The following is a 22,251-nucleotide window of genomic DNA, read 5'->3' as shown; positions in this document are numbered from 1 at the left end:
CATCTCCTGGAAGATGACCAGCACCTCCAGTTCTGCAGGTCTTCAGCTTCCTGAACCACACTCTCCCTGGGGCCTCACAATTTATATCTGTTTTCTTCTTTTGACACCTCTGTTTCTGTTCACAATGCTGCCACTCTCCCAGTTACCCAGGTTTGAGCCATCTGGTGCCTTTCTTCTTGTCACTTATTATCTCAGAGCTCTAATAAGCTTGTCATAATCTGTAGGATTGGTTGAGTTCACCCATCCATTTCATTCCCATTGCCACCACCCTAAAGCAGCCTCGTATTTTTTATTAGAGCCACGACTCTTGTCTCTATTTTTGCCTGTCCCTGTCCTCCAGTGCATTTTGTATACCGCTCTCAGATGAAGTGTAACATATTACCATTTCCACTGCCTATTTATTCAACAAATATTTGTTTAGTCATGTACTGTGTTAGGTGCTGGGATATACAATAATTTTATATGAAGTGGACATCGTCCCTGCCCTCAGCAGCTCACAGTCTATTTAGGAATATAGATAAAGAACGTTTACAAGCAAGCATGTAAACAAACTCTAAATCATATTTAGTGCTATGAAGGAAACAAGGTAAGTAATAGAGAATACTCGGGGGGAGGATTAGGGCTACATTTCCTTTAGATGGTAACATCAGCAAAGGCCCTTATAAGGGGTGACATTTAATGTAAAGCTTGAAGGATGAGAAGAAGCCAGCTTGAGGGTGAAGGGAAATGTTCCAAGTAGAGAGGTCCAGGGAGAAAAAAGCTTGGCATGTTTGAGAAGCTGAAGAAACATTATGTTGCTGGAGCCACAGTAGTTGAGTAGTTGAAGATACGAGTATCTTGATTGAGGTTTGGAGAGGTAGACAGGAATCAGATCATTCAAGGCACACTAAGGAGTTCCCCCCCCCAACGCCCCGCCAAATGCAGTGAGAATCTATTGAAGAGAATAACTTCATTCAACAAATATTTCCTGAATACCTGTTATGTGCCAGACACTGTTTACAACCCTTGAGATATGGCAGTGAACAGAACAGAGTTCCTCTCACAGGGAGAGTAGGTGTTTGCAAGTTTGGAAAAAATGATGCGGGCAGTAACTTCTCATCTCCCTTTGCCCAAGAGATGTTGATACTCACTGCAGCGTCAGAGCCATCGCTACTCAGATCCAAGCGCTGGCATTACTGGTGTATGTGGCCAACATCTGACTCTAGCTACCTCTATATACTTGCCCTGCTTTTATACAACAGGACATTTGATCAGGAAGGTGACTCAGTAGCATAGAACCTAAACGTTTAGGGTGGAGTGGGGGATGGAGTCAAGGACGAGGTGGCAGAAATTCCCAGATAACCAGAGCCACAGGGACCTCTCGATGTCAGTGCCCTCTACCAGAGCACATGGCTGTTTTGAAGCTAAGTCGAGTTTATACCTCTTTTATACCACCTGTGTGGCAGTCTGGTTCCCCTTACCCAAAAGCATGGTGTTCCAGTTACTGACTCACCTCTGACCTGCACTTTTCCAAACTAGGACTTTGTAACACTCGGTAGTTAGAACACAGTAAAATGAACACAGTAACACTGCTTAGGCCAAGAATGCAAAAAGAATGCTTTGTTTGTTTCCATCACCAATCCAGTTGTCATTATATCACTGTTAATGAAATAACTACCCCATTATACAATTCTGAGCCAGGAGCCTCTGCAAAAAACAATGCCAACCTATTTCTTCTAGGAGCAGCATTAGTGCCAGCACAGGACTATTTTGCCATAAATGGGAGCAATGGGCAAAAGACACATTGCTGATCTGATGCCCTTAAGTCTCTGGGTACCATTGGAAAGGCTTTCCCTGACCTCCTGAAATAGTAATGCATTTTTTTTCACTCTTTACTCCCTTAACCTGCTTTATTTTATTTTTTTTCATAGAACTGACCACTAACTGACTTATCCCATACCTGTTTCTTTCTTGTCTCTCATTAAATGTAAGCTCCATGAGAGCAGGAACTGTATCCCCTGCACTCAAGCCCAAGCCTGCACAGTCTCGACAAACATGTCATGTAAAAGAATGGTCCTCTAGTGACCATCAAGGTTTCAAGGACTGCTGTACTGTTAACCACCCTTTTCTTTGCTCAGAGAAGTTGTAAAAATGCTTTTATATTACTGAAAGGCTTTTATTTTTGATAAGCCGTTTTTATTTACTGTTATCCCCAAAGTATATGCTATAATCCTTAAGGACAAAAGGGACTGTGACATGGTAGAGAGAGCAAGTGGTTATTCACTTGGTAACTGCCTGTATGATCTTTGAAAGATAAGGCTTTCTGGGCCTTAACTAGTGCAGTGGACATAATAATAATGCTAGCCCCTGCATTATTGAGAATTAGATGAGATACATGCCTTGTAATGTGTGGCAAGTAGGTGTTCAGTTAATATTAGTTCTCTTCTTAGTGAGAGAATCTGTTTCGTGATTTCTTCAGGGGGAAGTAGACTAGTTGTTACTCTTATTATGTTGGCTCTAAGCAGTTTTATAGAATAGAACATTTTGTGGGCATTAAACTGTTCGTCACTCCAAATTTTCTTTGAATCATTTTAATTTACACAACTTTGTTGGAATCTGTGAAACAAACTTGACCTCAAAGAAACTGCTAACTACTCTTCAGCTCCTTAATCTCAATCCCATTGGTTCTGAACCCACAAAGCCTTAATAATTTCTTAGTTGAAGGAATTCACTAGCCAGTTCTTTGCAACTGTAACTCTTTCTGTAAGTATTCTTATTTTTACGCTGAAGAGAATGCTGTAACATGAAGAGAATGCTGTAACACTTTGTAACCACAGCATTGGCTTTCATTTAATCATAAGATCTTAACGGAGTTTTTGTCCTTTATGTAAATTTGAGGAGGCTTGGCATTTGATGGTTATTGATAGCCACACAGGAGTTTTTCAGGTGGAAAAATAGGTTGTCTCTTGCCCTTTTAAGGGAAGGGGTAGGAGAGAAAGTTAAGTTGTTATATGTGTGAGGTATCTTTTACTTATGTTAAGGATGGTTGTGAGACAAACAGTGTGAACAAAGGGATAGCCCAAAGATAAGGGGCAGAAAACTTAAGACCTGAGTTTGTCAACTTTAACCAACAGAAGAGAAGATGGGATGAATAAAGCTTTGTTCTTTGTATTAAACTTGGCCTGCAGATGTTGAACAGAGATTTGCATTGCCTAAATAAGTGAACTATTAGATGTCTTCTAAGTATATAATCTGAACACATCAGCAAAGATTTATTGACCTTTCCTGTATTGCACAGCACTCTGAGCTTAAAACAGTTTCTTCCTTTCTATGGTTGTTATGGTTAAAAGATATGATTCTAGCTTAAATATAGTAGATACAAGCCAACTTTTTGAGGAAGAGCTTATTACCCATGGGAAGTATAAAATACTATGAATCTTGCAATTTGATACAAATATTTTTATTTCAGTTTTGCTCCAGTGACATTCAAGATATTAGAGGTATTTTGATCAATTGTTTCTTCTAAAAGCTTCTAGCAGGGATTGATTATCCTTGCTAATAAACTGGAGAAGAATAAGCTAAAATTTGCCTAGGTTGAAATTAAGCGCACAGTTCTTAAATTCAAATTTGACCAATTTATGTATTTATTAAGAGTAGTATTTTGAGCAAATGGAAGAATAGCTGAGTTTGGTTGTTAAAATAGGCCCACCTGGCTGCTCTACATAAAAATGGTTTCTTATTGATGGCAGGAAATCTAATTGGTTTAATGTATGTTAATTGGTTGTTTCTCTTGTTTCTTTAATCCTTTCTTCTTATGTGTCAACTTTTTAGCCTGTGGAGCAGAAACTGATCCGGGAGTTTAAATTAATCTTACAATTGAATGACTTTTTATGTCAGTGCTTCAAAAGATAGCAATGGTTGTATTCTATTGTGTTTGGTAAATAATATCATAATAAGATGGGAGTATAAAAATACTGTTTTGGTGTTTATAACCAATATCAGAATGCTATATTTAAATTTTTATATTCCATTTTTGAATAGACTATTTTTTAAGAGCAGTGTTAGGTTCACAATAAAATTGAGAAGGAGGTACAGAGGTTTCCAATATACTGCTTGCCCTCACACGTACATAGCTTCCCCGTTATCCACATCCCCCACCAGCGTGGCACGTTTGTTATAACTGATGAACAAGTGTTGACCATTATTATCACCCAGAGTCCATAGTTTACATTAGGGTTCACTCTTGGTGGTGTACATTCTATGGCTTTGGACAAATGGGTAATGATGTGTAGCTATCATTATAGATTCCTACAGAGTAGTTTCACTCCCACAAAAATCCTCTGTGCTCCACCTGTTCATCCCTCCCTCTCCCTAACCTCTGACAACCATTAATCTTTTTACTGTCTCCATAGTTTTACTTTTTCAGAATGTCATATAGTTGGAATCATACAATATGTAGCCTTTTCAGGTTGGCTTCTTTCACTTAGTCATATGCATTTAAGGTTCCTCCATGTCTTTTCAGGGCTTGATAGCTCATCTTTTTTTTTTAGCACTGAATAATATTCCATGGTCTGGATGTAGTACAGTTTATCCATTTGTCTACTGAAGGATATCTTGGTTGCTTCCAAGTTTTGGCAGTTATAAAGAAAGCTGCTCTAAGCATCTGTGGGCAGGTTTTTGGGTGGAGGTAAGTTTTCAGCTCATTTCGGTAGATATTAAGGAGCTTGATTACTGGATCATATTGTAAGAGCATGTTTAGTTTTGTAAGAAACCACCGAACTATCTCCTAAAGTGTCTGTACCCTTTTGCATTCCCACCAGCAAAGACTTGAGAGTTCCTGTTGCTCCACAACCTCACCAGCATTTCATGTTTTCAGTGTTTTGGATTTTGGCCATTCTAATATGTGTGTAGTGGTATATCGTTGCTTAAATTAAAACAACGATAGCAATTCTCTAATGACATGTGACATGAGCATCTTTTCACAGGCTATTTGCCATCTGTGTAAGCTTTGGTGAGTTCTGTTCAGGTTTTTGGCCCGGTTTTTAAATTGGGTTGTTCATTTTCTTGTTGAGCTTTAAAAGTTCTTCGTATATTTTGGATAATAGTCCTTTATCAGATGTGTCTGATAAATATTTCACAAATATTTTCTCCTAGTCTATGGCTTGTCTTCTCATTCTCTTGAATATTCTCTTTTTCTTAAAAATGTTTTTTGGCTTTGAGGAAATCTTCTAAACATTTTTTAACTTTTGCAGATTAATTATAATATCATAAAAGAATTCGGCCTTTTAGAAGCTCATGTTTATGTTCCAGATACACAAAGCATTGATACTATCAGTTTTTCCTCTTCAGACTTTGAGATTTAAATTTCCTTTTCAGAAATATGAAGTGAAATTCAAAATTATGTCTTGGTAAATTTTTCTTCTTTATAGCAGCCATTTATACCAATATAAGGATGCGGCAGATGAGCCATGAAGAACATACAATCATTATCCCATTGAGAAAACACTCATAAAACTTCTGCTTCCCTCTTTATCTTCCAAAATATGATGAAATAACTGATTTCATAAAAACCACTGGAAAATGCTAGTACTTAGAATTCCTATATAGAATAGTGCCCTACTCATCAGAAACACATAGGGTTTGGTAATTTAATAATGATTATGTTTCTCTAAGACAGAACTCTAGAGGCTGAGAGTTTGGTTTTGTTTGTTTTTTTGTTTTTGTTTTTTTTTTGCGGTAGGCGGGCCTCTCACTGTTGTGGCCTTTCCCGTTGTGGAGCACAGGCTCCGGACGCGCAGGCTCAGCGGCCATGGCTCACGGGCCTAGCCGCTCTGGCATGTGGGATCTTCCCGGACCGGGCCACGAACCCGTGTCGCCTGCATCGGCAGGCAGACTCTCAACCACTGCGCCACCAGGGAAGCCCGAAGCTGAGAGTTTTAATGACAGTAGTCTAGTTTTCTCATTTTATAGCCTGCTTTAAAAAGAAAAAAATGTATCTTATGTTAAAATATACAGTCAACATATTTTATAATTCTGTAATTTGTTTATTTGCATAAAGGCGAGGTAGGATGATTTAATCTTTTAATCAGAGGAGTATATCTAAGAATCAAGTCTGATCTTACTCCTCTTCATTGTTAAAATGCAATTCTTTGTTCTGTGTCTAATTGGGTTTACAGATAGTATTTCCAGACCTTAGTTATTATGTTAATTCACTGACTGCTTTCATTGAAATGGATCACATTTCTGGCAAACAAACCCACTGTCCTTCCTAACCACTGTTTTCTTCTCTGTTCCACAGAGTAGTAAATACTAAGCTTGAAATGAGGGGAGTCAGCCTAGAGTGTGAAATGGAAAGAGAAGCAGTTAAAAAATAAGAAAGCCAACAGAATTTAGGAGAACAGGGAATAATCTGTTAAATGAATTGAGTTTTTGTTTTTGTGTTTTTGCCCTAGAAACTTCAGCTTTTTAACCAAGAATAACGCATGGACTGTGGTTTTTAATCACAGTCCAGAGCAGATAAAGTTTGGCTGATGTAAATAGGTTTCTCTCTCTCTTTTTTTTTTAAAGTCATATTAAGTAAAGAAATATATACTATGGCATTTTATGTTTTTCTTAGGTATTTTAGATATTTGCTAGAGCAACCAAAAGCTTAGAATTAAAAAGGAGTCCTTTATTATAAGCAAAGGTTTACTTACATGAGTCTTTTTCAATTGGAGATTAATGCTACAGTGTACTATGGCCTATTGCTGGAAAGGACAAGTAAGTACCAGTATTACAGTACTATATGTTGTTCTAGGAGAAAATAGGCAAATGTTTTAAGTATAGTTTTATTTTCTTACTACTTGTAATCTAAATTTTATAAAGTAGAAATTACTGTAAGTTAAATACTTGGAAAATTATATCTAGTATTTTAAGAACTTTTATCCATGAATTAATAAAAACAAAATTGCATTTAGAGACATGAGACATTGATTATATTGTGTGACTGTTCCAAAGCAGAGTAAAACCTAAGAATTTAATTCAGCCTCCTCTATTTGTATTTGTATATTAATATGAACATACCTACATTGTTTATTAAGTATTTTTGTATGGCTGCAAAGAGATAAATTGATACTGTTTTTTTGCTATTTTTATGATGATGATATGTTTTCAGTATAACAGGACAGAGCATTACTATGCAAAAAATTGCCTGTACTTTGGAGGGGGTATAAATTCAGAGTCACTGGCAGACCCACAGATACCCTCGTGTTTTCCCTATCCTGAAACCTGAAATTTATCTGCTTCAGATTGACAGTCAAGAATTAAACTGTTGGATTAAATTAAAATTAAATTACTACATCACTAGAATATGAAAATCTAGTCTTATTATAGGAGATCTTCAAGTCTGCATCTTAAAAAATGTTCCTTTATAATATGTCTGCTCTCACTTTGTGAACACGGTTATTTTTAAAATGTGTTCTATATAAGTGTGTGAAGTTATATTCTTACTGAAATTCAATTTTAGCAGCATCCTTAAGGATAAAAAGACTTCTCAAAAAATTCTCATCATTTTAGCATTAGTTTATCTGAAGTGCTTTGTGTTCACAGGAAGAACAGGCAGCAAAATTGAAAGCTGAGAAGATCAGAGTTGCCCTAGAGAAAATTAAAGAGGCACAAGTGAAAAAGGTGATATTTGGGCTTTTTCTTGGTTTGGGATTTTTATCTGTTTTACGGATTTATGAAGAATTACCTTGTTTATGTAACGTAGCTCTAAGATGTAGCAAGCTATAGAGGGGTATTTCTTTCTAATACATTTTTCACATGTATTTTTTTGTGGATAAAATGCATTATAAAAGAAATACCTTTCTGGTTTTAAATTCTAAAAGGGTAAAACAAAATAGTCTTATTATTATAATCTTACCTGTTATTTTAATTTTTAAAAATGCATTAAATTTATTTAGTTAGGTTATCTAATACCTAATTTTAGAGTTTTTCTTGCATAATAAAGTCATTATTGGTGTTTTAATTTATATTTTAGCTAAGGACATTACTCAGAACATTACTCAATATTGGAAGAAACTTCTAGAATGCCTGTTTTTTGGTTTGTATTTAATTTCCTTTTTTCCTATTATAGCTGGTGATTAGAGTCCACATGTCTGATGATAGTTCTAAAACAATGATGGTGGATGAGAGGCAGACAGTGAGACAAGTGCTGGATAACCTGATGGACAAATCTCACTGCGGTTATAGTTTAGACTGGTCTCTGGTGGAAACCATCTCTGAGTTACAAATGGGTTAGTAGTATCATTGCTATAATTACTTTTTAATTTCTATGTAATTTCAACAGTTTTCATGTTGATAAAAGCAACTTGAGACGTCTTTATACTGTATTTTTTTTCTATAATATAACCCTGGCCTTTTTACATTGTTTTTTTTTACCCCCAAGTATTTTGACATTTCTTTGAGTACAGTATCATTTCCAGTTCACTTTAGATTTTTTTTTGGCCAGAACAAAGTTGTTCTCTTTTTTTAAGGTAACAAAATATTCTTTTCCCTTCAAATAAGAACCAAATATATTGAACACATTTACTAAAGACCGTTACATTTATTCACATTTGTACCGAAGTCTTTATACCACCATTTGACTTTCAGGGGAAACATAAAGCACATCTTATTTTTAGCTAGATGTACTAGGTCTTAGTTTCCTATGTTTTGTAGTTTGGTATGGTGTTTTCTAACTTTAAAAATCCCTCATTTTTTATATCATCTTTGACTCTTTTAAAAAGTGTTCTTTTTGTAATATTGTATGATTACAGAAACCTCACAATAATTATTTTATTAGGCTTTATTCAATCAGTAATCAATTTCAACTTGCTATTTTGTTTAAAAAATGTATTTGCATTGCTCTTACTACCTATGATATCTTTAAATATTTCACAGCAGTTTCCAGAGAAATAAAAATTTAATTATTAACACTTTTCTCTCAGAACACACATACACAACCCCCAAAACCAAACCATAAGTTAGAAGCTTATTAATATGTGTAAACATGTATTCTAATAATACTTCCCTATAACTATTCTTAGAGAATTAGAAAGGTTTGAGTTCATAGATGTAGTGTCACCATACACAGAAAATGTTTGGATGATAGTTTTTAGAATATTTCCACGGCCATAGTTAAAGATCCATAACTATCATTTAATCATATTTGGCACAGTGATTCAAATATAATATGTAGTCATTCAGTACTTGGTGAATGAATAAAAGAAAAGAAAACAAGGGACTACTGAGAGCCCAAAATAAGATGGTGGAAACAAACTATGACAAATGTAAATCATTCAATTAAACAACAGAGATTATTAGAAAAGATGAACAAAATGCAAGTGTTTGCTGTTTACAAAAGACCTTTTACCTAAAGACACAGAAAGATTCAAAGTAAAAGGAATATGGAAAGACACTAACCAAAAGAAAGATAATATTAACTATGTTATTATCAGGCAAAATAAACTTTAAGCAAATTGCATTACTAGAGATAAAGAGAACCATACATCTTCATCAGGAAGATATAATCATTCTAAATTTTATCTAATAATAGCATTAAAATGTATAAAGCAAAAGTTGACAGAACTACCAGGAGAAATTCACAAGTCTACCTTCACAGTAGAAACTTTTCATCTAAGAATCTTTTCAGTGATCAATATAATCAAGCAGACAAAAATGAATAGAGATATATTTAGAACACTAATAACAGGAAAATATACATTCTTTACAGGCAGAAATGGAGTATTTCTAAAAATTGATTCTGGTATGAGGTTATAAGCAGCTCTCAAGAAATTTCAAAAAATCATTATCTCTAGAATATGTTCTTTGAACATATGTTCAATATATAGGACAAGTTCTTTGATTCCTAATTTGGACATTAGAAAATACATCTCTGTTTAAATTTAAACAAAACTCATAGATCAAAGAAGAACTCATCTTGGAAATTTTTTGAATGACAAGAAATGAATGCTGTTAGAAGCACTTAATACCAGAATTTATGAAATGCTACTAACATGTTGGGTTTTTTTTTAAGGGTGGGATGGGCAAAGGCTGAAGGCTGAAGAAGACCTTGAAGTCAGAAGACCTAGATTCTAGTCCTGATCCTTCCATGTAGCAGCTGTGTGACCTTGCTGAAGTCACTTAACACCACGAGGGCATGTTTCCATGTTTGAAAATAGAGGGAAGACTAGATAATCTCTCAGGGGTGTCAGTTAAGGGTTTTGCTGTGAATTACTTCGCAAGGTTTCTTGTCTTTTATGCAGTTCTGATGAATACTAACAAAATACTGATATTTTATTTTGGGACAGAGAGAATCTTTGAAGACCATGAAAACTTGGTTGAAAATCTTCTTAATTGGACAAGAGATAGCCAAAACAAGCTTATATTTATGGAGCGTATAGAAAAATATGCACTTTTCAAAAACCCACAGGTGAGACTATAGCTTACAGAGGCCAGGATTCTTAAATGTTCATATTATATAATTCTCTGACTGCTAAGTTAATAGAGTTAAAAGATTGGTAACCACCCAGTTGGAGCATTGTGGATGCAAAACCCCATGGGAACATTCACTACTGCCAAGGTGGCAAGTCTGCTGGGGCCCAGGTGTCAGGCCTCAAAGAAGTTGCCAGTTCTGCAGAGCCAGATGGGATGAGCCTTTGGGGAAGCAGGTTTACCTCCAGGGTGTTACCAGGTTTCTGTTCTCTCTAATTCAGAGCTGTTTTGAACCCAGCTGTTTATTTGGTGAGTTCCTTATCCCTCAAAGGAAAGTACTTGCACATTTAAGTTTCTCTACTTTTGTCATTTATCCAGTTGACACTTTGATTTATTTTAAATTATTTTTGAAAACCCAGTAACCTTGATTATAAATGGTTCCACATTCTAATATATGTTACCTTTATCTATTTAGTATCTTTGCTTATTCCAAAATAATATTTGAGTTAATCCTTCCTAATACCCAAATATTTTATAAAAATCAATAGGTGAGAGAAAACAACCCCACTATAAAAAGTAGTAATGAGAAAAATAGTAGCAGTGTTAAAGTTATTGAATAGTTATCCTTCAGGCAGCTTAATCATGAAACATCTTTACTGGGTATTTTTAGTGAAGAATACACGTTTGGGAATACCAACAGATCTTTTTATGGATGATTGTGAAAAAATGTTTCATAAGGCTAATAATTAGAATTCAGATTTTAGTTGAGTCAAGCAAATGAGATCACGGTAGTCTCAGAGAATTTGGGATTTAGATTAAATTTTCTCCATCTGGATCAGTTAAACTCAGCATATTTTAAGGTAATTTGCCTTACTTGTTGTACTTAATAATTTGTAAACCTTTAAGGTCCTGTAAGTGTATCCTTCATTAGATATACCAAAACATATTTGCTAGCTGTTGCATGTAATATCACCTCAGGATTTGGGGGAGGGCAGTTTACGGAATAATTCAAGATAAATGGATAAGGTAAGGAGGAGACCAGTGTTAAGCATTTCCCTGAAGATCCCACGAACAGGTTGCTTTTCAAAGGGGTGTTCCCCTCACTCTGTGTAGGCAGAAACCAACACAGGGTTTCTGTGTCTCTAGAAGAAATCATGTACATACCTGTGCCAAGGGAATAGCAGAGTGGGTTTATCCTTTAACTTTCATCTATTCATTTTTCCAGAATTATCTTCTGGGAAAAAAGGAGACAGCTGAGATGGCAGATAGAAACAAAGAAGTGCTGTTGGAGGTATGACTTCCTTCCGTCCTTCCCCTTTTCCTGCACATTATAATATTCAAATATTAAGCACCTTTTTTGAAGTCCAGAATGTCAGTGCTCTATATTTATAATTTCAATCGTAAATAGGGAAGCCTATTTTCTTCCATAGCCTGTTGGAGAGAGTTCAGCTGTGTGAACATTAGAACACCGAAGAACCTTGTAAAACTTATTATTTTGCCAAGCAGTGTGCTAGTGGGCTAAAAGGAGTTATGAGCTTTTAGTAGCTGACAAGTGGGAGAAGAGGCTAGTCAATGAAGGATGAGATTGTCCTGTTTTTATCTGCTTACCCGGAGAGAAATTTGAGTATAGTTAGCTATTTACAAAATCTTTCAAACCTTGGTCTGAAATAACTCAAATAATTTTACAAATCATAATGATTCTTTTTAAAAAATATATACCTCTCTTTATTTTGAAGAGTAATAAAACAAATTCAAACATAATTGAATTTTTGGCTTTTGCTGATTTTAGAGAACTAAGGTCGAAGACATGAGTATGTTTGAAGATCTGAACAAACTCTTATTTAGCAACAAGGCTATTAGGAAGATGAAGATCAGCACTAAGCTTTTCATAGGGATGCTAGCTATAATTAAGAAAAATCCTCTTCATAATTCCTAATTTTTTTTTTGTTTTGGGGAGAGAGAAATTAATTCACCTTCCTGTGTTCAAGTTTAGTGAGGATTTCTACTTTTCCTTTACTAAATACACGATTGATTTTTTAAATTAGATTTTTATCTAAGTATAGACATTAGAATCCAGAATTTTGAGTTTGTTTATATTCCTTTCAACCTAGTATTAAATATTCTTTGTTTTAGAATCATATACATGGATAGTTTTTAAATTGTGAAAGTGTAATCATTCATTTAGCATGTTGCTTTCTTTTAAAATATATTCCTATTTAACGTACAGCTAATCAAAATGTGTTGTTAATTTGGAGAAAAATAAAGTTTATGTTAGCTCTGACACTTTGATTAAATTTAGTGTAACTATGCTGTTTACAAATGCATTTAAGTACTTCTGTATGCAACTCAGTTGACATTTCACCTTAGTTTCCTCAAAACAATGTTAGGTAAAAGTTCTTAGGGATTGCCGTAGTCGTTCCAGAGTAAAGCCATGTAATGTTTAGAATAGAAAGTTCTAATTGAGGTAGAATTAGCAGCATGGTTTTTATACCGAGGCATTTTGGTTTAATCACAGTGTCATGCATTTCACAGGGGTAAACACAACTTTGTTCTGAGAATCTAAGGATCATGTCTTTCCAAATCATCTTCTTCTTTTAGGAGTGTTTTTGCGGAAGTTCTGTAACTGTACCAGAAATTGAGGGAGTCCTTTGGTTGAAAGATGATGGCAAGAAGTCCTGGAAAAAGCGTTATTTTCTCTTGCGAGCATCTGGTATCTACTATGTCCCTAAAGGAAAAGCAAAGGTGCGTCCCTTCTGCTGACTTTTAGCTTCCTTATTACACTGATTGATTTTAATTTGTAGTGAGCATGCTAATAAGATGATCCAGGCTCTGATTTGTTTCAGCTCATGTAGGACACACAGAACATTGCTTTGTTTATTGATCTATTATAAGAAAGAAGAAACCTGAAAATGTTCACTCTCTGCTCATTAGTTGGGCCCATCTCGATTCTCCTGGCAAATTTGAAATCCTGCTTTTATTTCTTATTTTTGGAGCTTCTGCCAGAGTCATTTTTGCTTGTTATTGTTTGGGGGGAGAATACCTTTCTCGGATTACAGGCGTTTCAGCCTTGCTTAGGTAATGTGCTTCTGCTAAGGGCCCCCATGGTAGCTGTCACTTCTGTGCTTACTGGGGGCCCAGCACTGCAGAAGCTCTTTACAGGGTCATCTCATCCAGTGTTTACCACCATCCTGAGAGGTACATGTTGTCGCCCCTGTTTAACTGGCGAGGAACCCTGACTTGAGAATTGCTGGACTTGAGCTATGCACTACAGACACTGAGCTACATGATATCTCTTGTTCTTTCCAGAGAGCTCTCTCATACTATATTGTATTTAATGTAAATACTATACTATATTTAAAGTCTTTTTAAAGTGCCATCCTTTCCAAGCAAGTCAGTGTTCCTTATGAATGGCAAGACAGTAAGTGAAACGGACTGCCTTTTTTGTTGCATCATGGATTTAAAGAAGAAGCATCTGCAGAGAATCTCACTGTCTTATCTTCTGCAAAATAGCAATAATTTCTACTTGGTAAAGTTTGATTCTCAGTTAGAAGCTGTTACTAGTGATATCTGCTTGTTTACACATTACTGTTAATTCAGTCTTCCGGTGTTTTTTTCGCAGGTGTCTCGGGATCTGGTGTGCTTTCTCCAGCTGGATCACGTCAATGTTTACTATGGACAGGATTATCGGAATAAGTACAAAGCACCTACAGACTACTGTCTGGTGCTCAAGGTAAACATATCTCTCTTTTTAGGAATTTTAATTGATGTTAGACATAGAGGGGGTTATTGGACATCTTAAAATAGTTTGGATCTCCATCGAGTGTCCTATTTTTGCTTTTTTCTGTATAGGTTTTTAAAGGAATGGTGAAGGGAATTCCCTGGTGGTCCAGTGGTTAGGACTCAGCGCTTTCAGCTCCCGGAGCCTGGGTTCAATCCTTAGACGGGGAACTAAGATTCCCACAAGCTGTGCAGCGTGGCCAATAAATAAATGAAGGAAGGAGGGAAGGAAGGAAAGCCTGTGCTTATCCCACAGCTGACCCTAGTTAGAGTGATGACACTAGGAGATGGATACTGAATTGTAAGCTTTGAGTCATAATGTATAAAATGGATTAGATTATAAATTTGAGACTCTCATTTAATAACTGGCTTAGTTTAGGAAGACTTAGAGCAGAGCCACATGTGGGGGGGAGGGTTCTTTTCCGGTACTAACTCAGCAGAACCAACAGAGCCCGAGTTCAAAGTGGGCTGGTTCTCATCTGGTCCAGAAATAATTCTCGTCTCCCTTTTCTCCTGAACCATGGCCCTGATAGCCCACGCGTGTATTATGATCCATCTAAGCTGTTTTTAGTGATTTTTTTCCCCCTATGTCCAAACTTTTGAGTTTCTCATACTCATCGTACCTGTACTTTTGAGAACTGAAATTTTTAGTGATCTATTGGAACATTAGGAAAAGGTAACATTTAAAAAGTTCAGGATAATTATGGAGATGATTACGTTTTTCTCATTGTCCATCTCAGTAGCCCCCTGGTAACTACTTAGGTCTACATGTTTATATCATCATTTGATTTTGCTTTTGTCTGAGAATTGTCAGTTGGGTTTGAAGAGGTGGTTTAGGGTTTTGGGGTAGAGTTTTGATTGCTTTGATAAAGTTAGGTGTATTATAATGGTAGCCCTTTATTAACTGATCGTTTTTGGAGAATACCCTATATCATTTAGTTACAGTAGCAAGTAATTTTTTAAAAGTCAGTATAAAGTAGCTTAATCCAGCAGTTTTCAAAATGAGGTCTAGGGTCCCCTGGAGTCCCTGAGACCCAGTAAAGGGACCTGTGATGTCAATGTTATTCTACTAATAATGCTAAGATGTTTTTTGCCCTTTATACTCTCATTCTCTCACAAGTGTATAATGGAGTTTCCTAAAAGGTTACATGACATGTGATGATATCTTTGCTCCCCTGGGTAGTGGAATGTGTATTTGTATACTCTTATATTTAACTTTTTCTCAGCTTTAATTTCTTATAAGGTAACTATCAATATAAATAAAAGTTATTTGGGGGCTCATAACATGGAGACAGTAAGAATTTATTTCAGGGGCTCCAAGTTGTCAGTGAGAACCTACCTTCTTTCCATCTTTCCCTGGTCCATCTTCTGCGTATGGAACTTAATAAGCTGCGTATCAGCTTATTCTCAGACGGACTTACCTCAGTCACAAATGGCCACTGCCCATTTTTGACCCAACAGAATCCAGCAGAGGAAGAGGGACTCTTTTTCCCTGTATTTGTCTTTTTTTAAGAGGAAAGAAATATTTCCCAGTACTTCTAATAGCCCTCCCTTTGAGGGCCGTCGGCCTGGAGTACATGCTCACTCTTACACCAATCACTGGCAGGGAACAAAGCCACCATTTTTGGTTTACACTAGTCAGAATTTGCTCTCTGAGGTGAGGGGTAGACATCCAAACAAATTGGGGTTCTATCAGAAAAGAGGTAGAGAGGAGGAGACAGCTGTGGGGAAGGCAATCAACAGTGTCTGTTAGGGCCAGAAGTAAGTAGGACCACTGGCTAGTACTTTAATCCTTTTTGCAGTTCATAGAATTCTTAGGTTAAGAATATTTTTGTTCTAAGGGTTTTCTTGTTTGTTTTTATAATAATGATTTGTATGCTTTGTATTTGCTTTTGGTAAAGTAGGTTAAGCTAAATTTATGTATTTATATTGCCTACCTATTTACATCTAGAAATTTTAATGTATTGAACTAAAAAAAACACCATACCACTGGGTGCAAATAATAGTAAAAATAATGGTCACCATTTACTGAAGAACTCCAGGGTGGAAGGTGCTGCACTAGAAGCACTGGACATGTCCATCTCACAAGTCTGGTCTAGAGTCCCCATTTTCCAGATGTGGAAACTGAGGTTTAAGGGATCAATTTGCCTGAGACCACTCAACTATTAGTATTTAAGATAAGTCCTTCTTTCCTGTAAGTCTACACTAGATTTTGCCTATGTAAGTGTTTTATTCTTGAGCATTTGAGTTCTGACAAACAAACCAAAAAGTGCTGCCACACAGGGTCTACACAAATGCAAATGTAAATATTTGTAGGGCCTGATCCCTTTCATCAGCTTTGAGCTTTAATGACTGAGTCTGAGTCCTTCCAGTGACGTGCAGGATACAGGAAATATATACACACTTGTAGGAGGTAATAAAACACACCATTTGGTAGTTTTTTTTTTTAAGATAATAAAAATAAAAATAAGGGAAGAGCTTATTCATGAAATTTGACAATGTAGAAATAAATAAGATATATGTTGATGTATTATCTGAAAGAGGTACACACTTGGGACACATACGTATGCATGTATAATTAAGTATATTAAAGGAAACCTGTGTTTTAAAAAAATATATACCACAACAGTTGTTGGAATAGAGCTCAGCTTAGCCAGGTCTAAATTTTCATCGCTTGAGAAATGAGGCAAAGTAATTTAATATGTTAGGTGGGAAGGAAAAAAATGGTTAAGATTTAGGGATGGAGTATGAACATGAACTTCTCAAACACTGTTATTAATAGAAGGATGTTATACATGATAATCATGGAAGTAACAGGGTGGAGTGTTATAGTCTTATTTTTTAGCTTCTTGCATATTAGTTGAGAGAATTGATTTTCAGGCCTATATTGTTTCCAAAGTAATAAATGGGTTGTATATATTCAGTAGTTTCTTTTGGCACTTGGACTAAGATTTCAGAGTATCACTTTTAGTTACAGATTAGGAATTATGTCTCAGTCTAATTTTGGGCAGGAAGGGTTTTTTCTTCCCAGGGAACTAGTGGTTGTGGCCCAGTGGAGTTAAAACACCCTGAGTCTGTTCTAGCACTTGCATTTTGTAGCCAAGGTCAGGTCACTCACCTCCTATCCAAGACTCAACTGAAAAGTACATTGGGCTGTGAAGACTAAATCTGATGACGCAGTTGAAAAGCTGCTTATTGCCCAGAGGGCACATGCTGTGGGTAGAGGGGCCTGCAGAGCAGTGCTCAGTCCACAGCAGGGAGCAGCACCGCAACAGGTGTGAGCACCCATTGCATCCCGGGTGCTGTGCCCTGTGCTTCCTCCCCCCAACCCAGGTGTTCACCTCCAGAGAAGCGCTGGAAGCTTTACCAAAGACTCTCTTATATGGAGTCTTCTGATTCCATGAGTTCAGTTAATTCAAAGTGAAATAAGCATTCTCCTCCCTTTTTATAGTCTTATATTGGTAGATCAAAACTTCCACTGGGGCTTCCCTGGTGGCGCAGTGGTTGAGAGTCCGCCTGCCGATGCAGGGGACACGGGTTCGTGCCCCGGTCCGGGAAGATCCCACATGCCTTGGAGTGGCTGGGCCCGTGAGCCATGGCCACCGAGCCTGCGCGTCCGGAGCCTGTGCCCCGCAACGGGAGAGGCCACAGCAGTGAGAGGCCCGTGTGCCGCAAAACAAACAAACAAACAAACAAAACCTTCCACTGACTTTGTTAAGCTTGGTAGACTTTGTTTCTTTGAAATGTAGAAGGGGTACTTTGGAGTTTCCCATGATGTGAAGGTTTTTTTGTTTGTTTGTTTTTTAACTGAAACATCTTGACCTAAAATTTAACACAAGTTTCTTTCTTGTTTATTTTGTAAAAATACTTAGGGCCATCTTATTTGGCCTCATGGATGTTTAAGAGGTATAAGTTATTTGGCCATTATTCCAAAGACCTGTAATTTGTCAGGATATGTTTAAGCTTTGATAGACTTTGTTTATTTCTTAGTTCTCCAGGGGACTTAGTTGGACTTTGCCTTTAATCTTGCAGCACCCACAGATCCAGAAGAAATCTCAGTACATCAAATACCTTTGTTGTGATGATGTGAGGACCCTGCACCAGTGGGTCAATGGTATCCGCATCGCAAAGGTAGGTTTTCTTTTGCTTTGATAATGGAATGACGGGTGCTTAATGATACGGTTTTTGTTGTCATGATAATTATCCTGTTTGTTTCATGTTCATGATTTTGCCAGTGTCTAGTTTTCTCAGGCCTAAGTTTCATGTTTTAAGTGTCTTTTTTTTCTTGGTGATGGGGATAAGCTTTTAACACTTGGTATCCAAGGAATAATACTGCTGGTAAAAGCTTATGTAGCATCAAAGTGATTTATTTGGGCTTTGGAGAATTCACTGTATGATTCTTACATAGCAGAATTTAGCCTAAACAAAAGAAATTTTTTGAAAATTAAACTGCCTTGGGGTTGGGGGAAGAATGAATAGGTGGAGCATGGAGGATTTTTAGGGTGGTGAAAATACTCATACTCTGTATGATACAGTGGTGGGTACATGTCCTATACATTTGTCCAAACCCATAGAATGTAAACACCAAAAGTGAACCTAAGGTGACCTATGAACTTTGAGTGATTACTACATGTCCATGTAGGTTCATTGATGGTAACAAATGTACCACTCTAGTGGGGGATGTTGATAATGGGAGAAACTATGCGTGTTTAGGGGCTGTGCATGTATATGGGAAATCTCTGTACCTTTCTCTCAATTCTGCTGTGAACCTAAAACTGCTCTTAAAAAAGAAAGTCTTAACAAAGTTTTTTTTTTAAGGACATCTTAAAGGTGATTATACATAATGCTTGAAAGGGTATTTATTCAGTTACTTTTAATAAAATTTATTATAGACATAAAATCAAAGTTGCTTTAAAAGTAACTGAAAACAAATCTTTATATTGTTAATGAACATAATCAGAATCAAGTGTTGACTTCTTGCTGCCTTTCTCAAAATGAGGACAAATAAGAGTGGATTATAATTTATTGGTATGAAAAGCAATTTTGAAGTATTATAGGTATTTTAATACAGACTGTGAGTCAGTAAACAGAAATGTGTCCCCTTTTCCTATCCCACGCATCCATACCATACCCAGTAAAGTACAGATGTCATCATTTACTGCCTTCTGTTTAGTACGGGAAGCAGCTCTACATGAACTATCAAGAGGCCCTGAGGAGGACAGAGTCGGCTTATGATTGGACGTCCTTATCCAGCTCCAGCATTAAGTCAGGATCCAGTTCCTCCAGCATCCCAGGTAGTTCAAAATGTCCAAAGAACTCTTTACTACCAACAGGAAGGTGTCTCTATGGAGACTGATAGAAGATCTGGTTATCTCAGGGTGATTTTTTAAAACTAGAGCCATGCCTGATTTCTAAATTATGATCAATGGGTACATGTGCTTTTATTCATTTATTTTTTTATTTTTAGAGGGGATAATGTCATGGGCCAGTTCACAAAAGTGTTTGAAATGGGAAACCGGTAAAGTGGTGAAGCCAGGAGTTTTGTTATATATTTATAAAGTTTATTTGAAACTCAGTCATATTGCTGAAAACAACTGTTGATGCATAATTGGGGGTAGAGAGTTGCTCGGAGAAGAGTGCTCCGAATCATGATGAAACTGCCTTCCTTCCCCACGGGTTTCCTGACATTTCAGCAGAGTGGAAACAACTGGAATTAGTTCAGTATCACAGTTAAGGAAGCTATTTAAGTCATCAAACTTTGTAAAGTTTTCAGAGGAAATAGTGACACTCAAAAGGTGCTTATTTTCAGATTCCCACATCCTTTAAACAAGGATGCTGTGATCACATCTTAAGATAAATGCTTCTTTCCCTTCAAAAGTTCCGTAAATGATATCCGTGTCATCTAAAATCATGTTTTTTTCTTTGTTCTAACAGCCCATGTTATGAGATAATTACTTTAAGAAGTATTTGATTTAAAAGCTGTATGACTAGATCTCATCCCTAAATAAGTAAATAAAAACACATCGAGAATGTGTATATGCATGGGCTGGTGTGCACAACATATATTCTCTATTCTGTCCACTGAGAGGGCTAGTAGCAGTGAGAACACTAAGAACCTAGACCTCGGTTTCTCAATGCCATTTTCCAAAATAAAGGAGTCCAGGGCTCTGGAGTGGCTGATTCTAGGGCTGTGGCAGAGAATATATAAGATGAGCCTGGAGCATCATGTGACAAAGGAAGTACTCAAAACAAACATAGCGATGGGAGTCTGTAAAAGGGACCCAGGACCCAACCTGAGAGAGTGCTCAGTGGCCAAAGCTGGAACAATTTGAGCAAGAAGATAAAATAGTATAGGACTGTAATCCGAATTATAAAATCAATAGCCATCAGTCCATGGGGATGTAAATAAATTATTGAATTAAATAAATAAATGGAGAAGACACAAATCTCCTGTACAGATTTCTAAATAGATTTATACAGATGCTCTGCCCTCAAGAGGTGGCACTTACCTCCCCTCTTGTTAAGTGTGGGACTTGCTTCCAAAGAGCACGGAGTGGGGAGGTGTAACCTTATATCGGAGAAAGCTAACAAACCATACCTCAGCCAGGTGATCAAGGTAATAAGTCATATTGATAGCATGTGCCCTTGATGCAGTGTGATGAGACTGGCATTTTCCCTCTCTTGGTCTTCCCAAATCCCTTAACCTCAGAGAAAAGACATCAGACAAATCAAAATTGAGAGATATGCTACAAAATACCTGACCAGTACTCCTCAAAACTGTCAAGGTCATCAAAAACAAGGAGAGTCTGAGAAACTGTCATGGGAGACATGACAACTATCTGTAATATGGTAACCTGGATGGGATCCTGGATCAGAAAATGGAAAAACTAGTGAAATCCAAATGAAGTTTGGAGTTTAGTTAGTTTTTTTTTTTAAGTATTGTTTTATATTCTTTTTTTTTTTTGGCTGCGTCGGGTCTCAGTTGCGGCGTGCAGGATCTTTTGTTGCAGCACATGGGCTTCTCTCTAGTTGAGGCACATGGGCTTAGTTGCCCCGCAGCATGTGGGATCTTAGTTCCCTGACCAGGGATCGAACTGGTATCTCCTGCATTGCAAGATGGATTCTTAACCACTGGACCACCAGGGAAGTCCCAGAGTTAGTTAATATTAACATGAGTGTAGGTTCATTATTCGTGACACATGGACCAGAGTATTGTAACATGTTAATAACGAGGTAAACTGGCTGCTAGGTATGTAGGAACTCTGTGCTAGTTTTGCAACTTTTCTGAAAATCTGAAACTATTCTAAAATAAAATGTTTATTAAATTGGGGGGGGAGAAACCTTTGTGGCAATGGATTAGGAAAGGCAAGGTAAGAAGAGCATGTCACAAGTAGGATTGTAGAAAATGGAATTAAGGGAAAGATGGAGGGAAAAAATGATGTATACTATTTAAAAAAAATTTATATAGCACTTAACAATTCAAGTGCTTCCACGTGTTACTTTATGAAGTGGTATCGTGCCTTTTCCCACTCCAGCATCATCTGTTTGTATACATCGTGTTAAGTATTAGGTAGACTTTTTCAGGTAAACTGTAAAATAATACATATTCATGCTGAAGAGAGCTCAAGAAGTCACACGTTCCAGCCTCTTGTCTTATAGGCTGTTGTCCTAGATATTAGATAGGGATGAAGAAAATAGAGTAGGTTTTATCCTATATTGCTTATATTTTTACCCTGAGGATACTGTCTTAACTTTATCTAAAGGAGTTTGTGGCTGTTATCTTTGCAGTACTTTGATGAACTTGGCTGGACTTGCTTAATACTTTAATCTAATAATACCCACGTCTCACAGAGTGACTGGATGGGACTAGCTTTAACATTTAAGTCTCCATCAGATGCCAGACATGGGGCTAGGTGCTTCTGCAAGGTTATCTCACCTGACTTAGAGTCCAGTGAAATAATCTTTCCAGTTCCCTCACCCTGGAGGTCAGTCAAATTACACTGTATCCTCAGCCATTCCCAGGTCCCTTGAAGATGTCTTCAT

The 22,251-nt window shown here is 36.8% G+C and overlaps 1 protein-coding gene across 5 annotated transcripts in view; it reads left to right on the top strand.

Annotated features, from left to right (window-relative positions):
* The window catches only part of RAPH1 (Ras association (RalGDS/AF-6) and pleckstrin homology domains 1), a 90,284-nt gene that overhangs the window by 56,825 nt on the left and 11,208 nt on the right, over positions 1-22,251 (top strand). For all 5 annotated transcript variants that reach the window (XM_081241921.1, XM_081241919.1, XM_081241920.1 and 2 more), the window contains 8 exons: positions 7,567-7,644; positions 8,093-8,252; positions 10,308-10,429; positions 11,657-11,722; positions 13,030-13,173; positions 14,051-14,161; positions 18,241-18,339; positions 19,382-19,502. In XM_081241921.1, coding sequence (XP_081098047.1) covers positions 7,567-7,644; positions 8,093-8,252; positions 10,308-10,429; positions 11,657-11,722; positions 13,030-13,173; positions 14,051-14,161; positions 18,241-18,339; positions 19,382-19,502 — 901 coding nt within the window. The remainder of the gene's footprint in view (positions 1-7,566; positions 7,645-8,092; positions 8,253-10,307; positions 10,430-11,656; positions 11,723-13,029; positions 13,174-14,050; positions 14,162-18,240; positions 18,340-19,381; positions 19,503-22,251) is intronic.

This window comes from Mesoplodon bidens, assembly GCF_964165515.1.
Source record: "Mesoplodon bidens genome assembly, chromosome: 8".
Lineage (NCBI taxonomy): Eukaryota > Metazoa > Chordata > Mammalia > Artiodactyla > Ziphiidae > Mesoplodon > Mesoplodon bidens.
Note: the sequence above shows the minus strand (reverse complement) of the source record. Positions and strands in the feature narration are given on the sequence as shown.